Source organism: Myxine glutinosa, chromosome 8, assembly GCF_964187855.1.
Source record: "Myxine glutinosa chromosome 8, kmMyxGlut1.1, whole genome shotgun sequence".
NCBI classification, from domain to species: Eukaryota; Metazoa; Chordata; class Myxini; order Myxiniformes; family Myxinidae; genus Myxine; species Myxine glutinosa.
The window spans coordinates 64,549,688-64,560,057 of NC_136268.1; the positions used below are offsets into that span (position 1 = coordinate 64,549,688).

Here is a 10,370-nt window from a genome sequence, read left to right on the forward strand (position 1 = left end):
ATATATATATATATATATATATATATATTGCTCCAAACCAGCAATATATATATATGATAAAAGCAAATGATAAAAGTGTTATAAACTGTTATATTCACAATCGCTATGAGTTCCCTATAACTTTTCTCATCATATTGAAAAAGACCAACAGCGACTATAACAAGCATCATCAAATGTGGAAAGGTTGCAGTTCATCGGCGTCACAGGCATTCTGAAGCGCACAGTTTGTGTCGGCTTCGGGCTTCAAGCCTACAGGTCTATAGGATAATTCCTTTATGGCCCTGTGCAATTGGAATAAATCGAAGCTATATAAACACAATGTATTATATATACACACACAAAATAACAACGTTTTGGCTTCATTACATAACCCGGGCTGTTATTTTTTCAAAGCATGGAGCATTAAATCTTTCCTCTTCTCCAATGGCTTGATCTCTGACCATCAATTTGGTTTCAGACCAGGTCACTCTACTCTGGACATGCTGCTTCTGCTGTCTCAACAATGGATGGAGGTCCTCAACGCCAAACAAGAAATTAGAGCTGTCCCCCTTGACATTTCACGTGCCTTCGATACGGTCTGGCACCCCGCTCTGCTCACCAAACTCTCCTCCTTTGGTATCCATGGAAATCTGCACGCATGGCTGGCGGACTTCCTCTCTAGTCGTAGTCAACGTGTGGCCCTGAATGGGTTTCTCTCATCTCCTCTTCCTGTTCAGGCTGGAGTTCCCCAAGGCAGTGTTCTGGGCCCTGTGCTTTTTCTGGTCTTCATCAATGATCTCTCTGACTCTCTTGAAAATCCTCTCTATCTCTTTGCTGATGACTCCACTCTCTGCCGCTCCATTCCTCATCCCTCAGATCGGCAGTCTGCAGCCTCCTCACTCTCTGCAGACCTGGACAAAATCACAGACTGGGCAAACAAGTGGAACATGTCTTTCAATCCTGACAAATCTCACACTCTTACGATGTCTCTCCGAAAAGACCGACTGGACAACCCTCCCATCTACTTTCTGAATAATCCTCTCCAAGAAGTTCTGTCACTCAAGCTTTTGGGTCTCACTATCTGCCATGATCTTTCCTGGGAAAACTACATTTCCAAGCTGGCCTCCAAAGCCAGTCGCCGACTGGGCATCCTCCGTCGTGTGAAGTCCTTCCTTGACACACCTGAGCTCCTCACCACATACAAGGCTTTCATCCGCAGCTCAATGGAATACTGCTCTCCCCTCTGGGCTGGTGCTCCTGCCTCACACCTAGCTCGTCTTCACGCTGTTGAAACCAAAGCGTTCAGAATCAATGGAATCTCCCGCGATGACGCTATCTCCGAGGGCCTTTCACTTACACACCGCAGGCAGGTTGGTGGTCTTTCCGTCTTCTACCGACTCCTCTCCGGCCTTGCTCCCCCAGCTCTCTCTGGGCTCTGTCCCCCAAATATTCCTGCAGGTCGCACAAGATCTGCCTGCAACCCTCTTATGGTTAAACTGCCAAAATCAAGACTCTCTGCTCACCTTCACTCCTTCATTCCTCTTTTCTCCCGCCTCTGGAACAAACTCCCTCACTCTCTTCAATCCCACTCCTCCCTCCAGGTCTTTAAAACGGCTGTTCACCACCATCTCTTATCTTCCCCAATCCAAAACCTTGATCTTTTCTACCCCCGCTAATTTCACCCCAAATCCACTTTTTTGAGGTGACTTTTGTCTTCTTTCCTGGAAGTCCTTGGTGTCCTTGCGTTTTATACCTATCCTGCCTCCCCCCAGGCCCTCTGCCTCCCACACATCTCCCGATGTCCCTGCCCTCAAATGTTGTGTTTGTGTGCTCCCTCCCCTTCTCTCCCCATCTTGTCGACTGCTCCCATTTTTATATACTTTGTTTACTTGTTTGTTTGATAAATGTTAGCTCTTTCACCAGCCTCGACTCTGTATACAAAAAAAATAAAATAAAAATAAAGCCAGCGTTCTGTGCCTATGGACCTCCTGCTGTAATCCTCATCCTAATGAAGCAACACTTTCACAGAAGGAAGGAAGAAAAGAAGGAAGGAAGAAAAGAAGGAAGGAAGAAATCCTGCCTAACGTTTTGACCCGTTCATGTTTAGAATCCCATTTAGCCCCGTTCCCGTCTCCCATTCCCTTAATGCAAACAATCCAACAGATGTAATACATAACTTTGTGTGCATAATTGTCTGGGTTGTGTTGAGTTTTGTGCATCCGTCATGATTGTATCGTATCGGCTTATTAAAAGCTGATATATTTGATTATTTGATTTTTATTTTACACCGTATTTTGATTGTATTTTATTACCGGCCAGGGACACCAGTAGCAATCCTTTTGGATTCGGATTCTACTTTTTGTGTGAACTTTTGTTGCTCCCGTGAACATCATTGTCTGTTCTGTGGTCTTGCTCTTCCACGAGCCTTGATGATGTATAAAAATAAAAATAAATCAGTATTCTTTTATTATGCATCTCTTTCTTAATATCAATTGTTTATTAATAACGTAGCGCCACAAGTGAGTAAGTTCGCGGTCCATGTAACGATGGTTATTGATACGGGTCCCAGCGGAGTGTTTCTATGTATGTCCAAACACGACACACATCTTCTTCTTCTTGCACTGGCAACGTAATTTGCTCCCCAAAATGTCTGTTTACGGTTTTGAACTCCAACCCTGTACCTTCACCTGATTATCTACCGTTGGAAAGGTAATCATCGATTTACTTGGTTGAAAAAACCGTTGGCATGGTTACGTGTTCCGTTTGAACACACGTGAAGATGAGTGGGGAATAGAGGGGAGATAGGGGAGGTGGCCGGGAGACAGGGGAAGTGGAGGGGAGACAGGGGAAGTGGAGGGGAGACAGGGGAGGTGGAGGAGAGTGGGGGAGAGAGAGGAGTGGGAGAGAGAGAGAGAGAGAGAGAGAGAGTGGGGGATGGAGGAGAGAGGGGAGGGATCCTATGCTAGCTTTTCCCATTGCTTGGAACGGGTACTCTTCCTCGTAATAGATAAATCACAGCTACCAGGTATGCAGATGTTAAGATTCATAGACTGCAGCTCAGTCGATCACCGATGGGAGATCGCATGTTGGCAAATCCCACAATGGGGAAGACCAACGAAACACATAACAAATATGTTCAAGGATAATCTTCGCACAATACAAATCGAGTGGTTGGACCTCATCATTGGATTTGTCACTAGCAGACTGTAGTGCAAAATATAAAATGGTATATGTGAAAATCACCTCCATGCTAATGACTTTGCACCAGATATTATCCCCCACATCCACCACCTCTGACGGAGAGTCAACATGAGAAGCCAACATGTTGGACTTGTGTACGAGGCCTGAAAAACAATTCACAAGTTAGAAACCACAGGACTTCTTATAAATGTATTTGCTAGCTCACTTCCTCTGCTGCACCCTTTTTCCTCCTCCACTATTTTATACTTTTTCTCTCCCACCCCTTCCAATCTCCCAAAATTATTATAAAATAAAAACAAATTAAGAACTCAAAAATTTCAATACACCAGGTCGCAAAAACAATGTAGCAAAGAAAAATATACAGGCAACATGAGGATACAAAGTGCTGCAGAGAGAAATAATACCTAGCCTACACAAACACCTTCTTTAAGCTGCACCTCACCTATCTCCAACACCCTGTTCCCCTCAATTAAATCAAATAAATAAACTGATAGATTGAATTCATGTGGTATTGGTAAAGTAGAGGCATTATGGGCCAAATGACTTCATCCTGAATCTAAGTTCCTCGTAATCCTTGCACCTCATGATATGGGGTGGTCCACAAAGTGAGGACACATCTACAATTGTGATTGAAAAGTTGTAACGTGTATAACGCACAGCGTAGCCACCATACATGAATGATGTTATTACGTCCACCAGCAAAGGTAGGGAGGGTGACTGTGACACTCTGCCAGGACTAATAACAACACCTGACAAAGGGCAGATAAGCTCCCTTCGGGAGCCAACGGCCATCCAGAAAGGAGAATGTGTGTCCTAAAAACACCAATCCTGATTTGACCGGTTTGTGGCAACTCAGGTAGCTGAGAGGGGCCTTAATGCAAGGTGGATGCGCTAGGATTATCCAACAGCAACCATCAAAAGGCTGATCAGCTATTATTAGCCAATGACAACCCTAAAACTACACCTCTGGGGGAGAGGGTGGGTACACAGTGTCTCTGAAGCCGTGGAAGGCATGTACCTCGTCTGGTGGATTACAATGCAGTCCAATTCTTCCCTAACAACTTTTGTACCATTTTCATGGTATAAGTGGGCATTGATATTTGTTGTCAGTGCACAATTGTAAAAAAAGATATGCTAGATTAAGCATCTATATCCCACAAGGGAATAATATATATACAAATAATAATTTCGGACCTAGACATTTGCGAGGGATATGTTCCTGGAAAATGCAGCGAATGTTGAATTCACTAATGTGGGGGCATTGTTTCAATAGGAAAAGGGGGGATAGGTCCTCGGCGGTTCACAATTCATAAAGGAAAATCAAAATCCCGTGGAAAACCGCGAAAAACCGTGAATACGGGAATACGGGAAGCACAGGGCCATCCACGAATGTTGAAGCAAATGATAAAAAACGAGAACATACCCGTGAAAAGAATGTCAAATCACAAATGTCGAATCGCATGGTGGGAGATGGTTTATGTGCACGCACAGTTGCTTTATGCATGACGTGTGGAAAATGACTTTAGAACTGTTATGTGCGTGGCTGGTTGAAAATGGTTTATGCGTGGCTGGATGTGGTTTCATGCGTGACGTATGAAAGATGCTTTTAGAAGTGTCATGTGCATGGCCGGTGGGAGATGTTTTATTTATGCTCCCACAAAAAAAACACGAATACGCGAAGCACAGAGCCACAAATGTAGAATCAGGCCACATTTTATCAACAGCGAATACGCGGGGTCCATGAATGTCGAGGTCCCACAGTACACATCTCTCAAGCTATCTTAGCAGCCTTGCTTTCTGTTCAGTAAAACAAAACAAAATGAACAAGAACGGCACTCGGTAGAGTGCATACCTCCACCAAGGTGAACAGTTTATGTTTTGTATCCACCGATAGGTCGGATCTGGATCCGGACCTGAACCAAAATCTAATCGGCTTGTTCTTGTCACCTTACCAACTCATCCACCTAGTTTTGTCTTAAGTTGTCCACAACTTTTTGAAATATCCTCCAATATATCATTTTATGCCCAATCACTCAATGGTGAAGAATCACTTTAAAAGTTAAAAAATCAGTATCGGATCCGATGTTCACCAAAATAGAATCGATTCATCCTACTCACGTACCCAACATGTCAACCAAGTTTCGTCTGAATCTGTCCACAACTTTTTGAGACATCGTGCTATATATCATTTTTTGCCCAATCTCGCAATGGTGAAGAATCAGTTTTAAAAACCTCAGATCCTGATCCAGATCTGGATCTTCACCAAAATTGAATTATTTCATCCTTGTTCCACACCCAACTTCTCCACCAAATTTCATCTAAATCTGTCCACAACTTTTTGTGATATCATGTTCACAAACAGAAACAGACAGACAAACAATCAGACAAACGGGGGTGAAAACATAACCTCCATCCACCTTCAGTGACGAATGTAATAAAAAACAAAATGTGCAAACCGGGTTAATATAGATATCAATTGACACAGATGGACTATGGAAAGTGTTTATTCATCTTAGCAAGTCTACTGTAATTAAATGTCAGATTCTCCTCCAAAGGCTAGCGGCCTTTGTCAATTGTCCAAAGGCTTTGTCAATTGGGCTAGCGGCTAGGGTGCTGGCTTAGGATCCTAGGATCCTGGGTTCGAATCCCGGTCAATCGCTGAATTAACGCCAGGGGGGTTGACTCAGCCTGTCATCCTTCCGAGGTCGGCAAATTGAGTACCAGTTCACTGGTAATTCCCTGCTTGTCGTTAAAGGCGGCAAAAAGGGTTGGCGTCAGGAAGGGCATCCGGCCGTAAAACATTGCTTCAAAAAGGGGACCGAAAAACAACAACAACCACAGTTCCCGAAAAAGGCCAACCCCCGCTTGCGGGGAAAAATGGCCTCTAAAGGTGGTTATTCTCCTCCAAAGAAGAGCATTGGATTACCTTGCTTCCAAAACCCAGGAATACGAACAAAAGCTCCATAAGCTGTCACCGTTGCAACCTGATAAAACAAAGGAATAGAAACAATATTCCTCATCAGTATTGTAGTGAGAACCTATTGAATGCCACTAATAGGCAAGTTCAAAGTCGAGAACATAACATCCAATATTTTGTTGTGTTTATGGAAATAAGTTATTCACCTCTCCTTGGAAAACCGAATAAAGCTCTGGCAAGTTGTCCATCGCAATTCCTTTTCAGATTGCTGTTAAGAGAGGAAATCATAAATTTTTATAAACGATAAAAACTTTATTTCAATGAACTTTACACGTACACACAAATATGCTCAAATAATCTATAAACAAACACAATTTACTTTCTGCAAAATCAACGGGGTCCATGGGATTTAATCGTTGATATATTTTGTGAAACATTCCTCTGCAAGCCTCTAATAAAGGCCTTGCTATTGACAGGTTGTTGTTGGGCTAGCCTGTATTTAGTGCGCGATTTGAATACGAGCACAAAACGTGCATGAAAATAATGTTTTGACATCATATTAAATTGCAACACTCTACCCAAAAACGTGGACTAGAGGTACACATGCTCGCTTATTAAATGTCTAGACTGGGTTTGAATCTCGCCAGAGCGATAAACTGTTTTTCTGGTGTTTCTTACTTTGCTGATAAAACACATCAACGTTTGAGTGGCATTAAACACAGTGCAAAAGTAACTCCAACTCAAGGAAGTTCATGTGATGAATGGGGAAAAACGTTCCCTGTTGTTTAACTAGACAAGACCATTACAATATTAGGGTGTGGGTTAGTAGAAAAAGCAGGTTAAATGGAATAATAATTACCATTAATATGTACAAATGCAACAAAAATGACAATATAATGTGGAAAACACCTAATGCCAATACAAATCGATATTATTGAGCAAATCCATGCTACAATGAATTATATGATCAACAAATAAAAGTGACCCCTAATTAGTGGGTGGATTAACCCACGTGCGCCACGTTTTTTTTAAAAACCAGAAGTGTGTTGGAGCAGCCAAAGATTCATGTTCGTTCGTATGTAGCACAAGACTGCGGGATAGCATCAATGGCTGTTGGCGTGACTGTGCCACCGATGTTGTGCCCGATGCTGGCGAGGGCAGGAATTTGGCCATGGTGCCAGGGATAGCTCGCTTACTCTTCGTGAAGGACACCACGGGATCTTTAACATCCACTAAAGAATGCCTGAAGATGGGATGCCCAGTTTAATGTCCATTGAAGGGAAGGCACACACATTGATGAATCACAATGCATGCGAAATATCAGGACGACAGTATATATGTATATATATATATATATGTGGTCACCTCTCTTACCAAGGCCCTCTCCCCCGATTGCTCAGTTTGGCCGGGCGGCCAGCTCAAGGAAGAGTCCTGGTTGTTTCAAACTTCTTCCATTTAAGAATTATGGAGGCCACTGTGGTCTTGGGAACCTTCAAGGCAGCAGAAATTTTTTTTGTAGGCTTCCCCAGATCTGTGCCTCGACACAATCCTGTCTCTGAGCTCTGCAGGCATTTCCTTCGACCTCATGGCTTGGTTTTTGCTCTGATATGCATTGTGAGCTGTGAGACCTTATATGGACAGGTGTGTGCCTTTCCAAATCATGTCCAATCAATTGAATTTACTAAAGGTGGACTCCAATCAAGGTGTAGAAACATCTCAAAGATGATCAAGAGAAATGGGAAGCACCTGAGCTAAATTTCAAGTGTCTCAGCAAAGGGTCTGAATACTTATGTGAATACTTATGACCACATCACCCCCGTCCTTTACAAGCTTCACTGGCTCCCCATCCCACAGAGAATCCAGTACAAAATCCTCCTCTTGACATACAAAGCCCTCCATAACCTGGCCCCATCCTACCTGGCTGACCTCCTCTCCAGACACACTCCCACCCGCAACCTCCGCTCTGCTGGTACCAACCCCCTGACCCCCTCCATCCGGACTAAATTCAGATCCTGGGGGGACAGAGCCTTCTCCATCGCTGCTCCCACCCTCTGGAACTCACTACCTCACACCATCAGAGACTCCTCCTCACTCACCACATTCAAAACATCACTAAAGACCCACCTGTTCAACACTGCATTCAACATTCAACCCACAGCATTTAACCCCTGACTATCTCCTCTTCTCCTTCTCCCTCCTTTTGCTTTAAATATTTCCCTATTGATTCTTGTCTTTTTGCAATTGTTGTTTTCATGTATTGTTATGCATTATGTTTTCCACTCTGTCAAAGCGCCTTTGGGCTTCTGGAAAAGCGCTATACAAAATAAATGAATTATTATTATTATTATTATTATTATGTAAATGTGATATTTCAGTTTTTTTCTTTTTAATGAATTTGCAAAACTTTCTAAAATCCTGTTTTCTCTTTGTCATTATGGGGTGTTGAGTGTAGATTGATGAGGGAAAAAATGAATTTAAACGATTTCAGCATAAGGCTGCAACATAACAAAATGTGAAAAAAGTGAAGGGGTCTGAATACTTTCTGAATGCACTGTATTTCAAAAAGTTATGGAGCAGTTCTGCCAAAAGTTGGTGGATGAATTGGTTAGGTGACAAGAACAAGCCCATTAGATTTTGGTTCAGGTCCGAATCCAGATCCGACTTATACAAGTGGGATATATAGCCCAAGTATAGCCCAAGTGGGATACAAAACCTAATCTGTTCAGCCTGGCAGAGGTTTCCGCTCTACCGAGTGCAGTTCTAGTTATAATGAGTTTTCTAAAGGAAATTCACAAATCTCCACAGCAATTAATACTTTAAAATTCGACGCAAAAATGTAAATGTTACTCGTTGCACCAGCATTGTAGGGAGTGTGTGGTACATGAAATTGGAACCATGATTATGAATTGTGCACAACAACCAAAAGATTTACAGATCTTGACATTGACAATTCACGTTCCGTACCCTCGTCGTTGTTCGTGTCCACCTTATCTTGTTTATGAGTTCGCTCGTAAATAAGAAAGTATTTTTATGCCTCAGCCGACAAAGTTACCGGAGGCATTATGTTTTCGGGTTGTCCGTCCGTCCGTACGGGCTAAACCTCGTTTTTCTTAACAACCATATGTCCGATAGAGACGAAACTTTCAGGGAAGGAGTGACACACATGCAGAATGTTTTTATGATAATTGTGGTCATAGGTCACGTAGTATGGCAGCCATCTTGAATTAAAAGCAAATAATTAAAAAATTATTTATCGGAAACCGCTGAATGGAAAAATTTGAAACTTGGCACATTGTCAAGTACTTCCAATGCGGAACAAAAACATGATAATGATGACATCATAGGTGAAGTGGTATACCAGCCAAAAATGTTAATTTTTTAAAAAATCCCTTCTCTGAAACTGCTTCACCAATCGATGTGAAACATGTCATGGCTGGTGAAAATGTGATACTTTAAAACAGCTGAAGGGATTTAAATCAAACTTGTTCATTTTTAGGACAGTGAACGAGGGCATCTATCTACCCGTTGTTGCCATGTTGGTCTATGCGGAGGCATATTGGCGACACAGGCGCATTGCTCTAGTTCATACATGTATTTGGTGAAGGACTTAAAAAAGGAATTACAAAAACAAAACCCACAAAATGGACATATAACTTCACGAGTAATATTAATATTAATAATACGTCACGACTCGCCAACCATAAGCAGGATCATTGTCAAACCAAGCGGCCTCTACGGCGTCAATATTGGGGCTTTTCTCACACCACGAAAACAGTTGAAGAGTACAGTTTGTTACGTAAACAAAGAAATTGTGAAATTACTGAGTAAAACAATCCGTGTTAAACCTAGGCCTCGTACTGTTAAACCTAGTAGTAGTATAGTAGTATATGCCACGTCTCACCAATGTCCAGACCGCGATCCATCTGACTGACTCGTCTGGAGATCAATCACCCATCATGACACAACATTAAACTTTAAATGCCCCAGCAGTATGCTATGGCAGATACACCTTTACACGTTCACATTGACATTGACATTCTACATTTGGTGTTTTTGCTTTTGGTATTATTTCTCATGTTAATTATGTTTCTGTAGCTAATTAGGACCCATACAGGCCAAATAACGACGTTTGTCTTGGAATTGCATTTCAAAGACAGTTGACAAAAAGGAATAAAAAATTGGTGCCATTCAAACCAATCTAACTTGCTATACACCTCCAAAAACATTGTATTTGTAGGCGTATGTAAGTTCGAAAAGGTATCTTCGAAAAAGA

General features: G+C 42.2%; 1 protein-coding gene across 1 annotated transcript in view; it reads right to left on the reverse strand.

The window, feature by feature from the left end:
* Positions 1 to 10,164, reverse strand: part of ZCCHC17 (zinc finger CCHC-type containing 17) — a 55,331-nt gene extending 45,167 nt beyond the window's left edge. Inside the window, exons 1-4 of the mRNA XM_068124585.2 lie at positions 9,999 to 10,164; positions 6,304 to 6,365; positions 6,107 to 6,164; positions 3,223 to 3,323 (exon numbers count right to left, since the gene is read on the reverse strand). Coding sequence (XP_067980686.1) covers positions 3,223 to 3,323; positions 6,107 to 6,164; positions 6,304 to 6,345 — 201 coding nt within the window. The 5' untranslated portion in view covers positions 6,346 to 6,365; positions 9,999 to 10,164. The remainder of the gene's footprint in view (positions 1 to 3,222; positions 3,324 to 6,106; positions 6,165 to 6,303; positions 6,366 to 9,998) is intronic.
* Between the last annotated feature and the right edge of the window lie 206 nt (positions 10,165 to 10,370).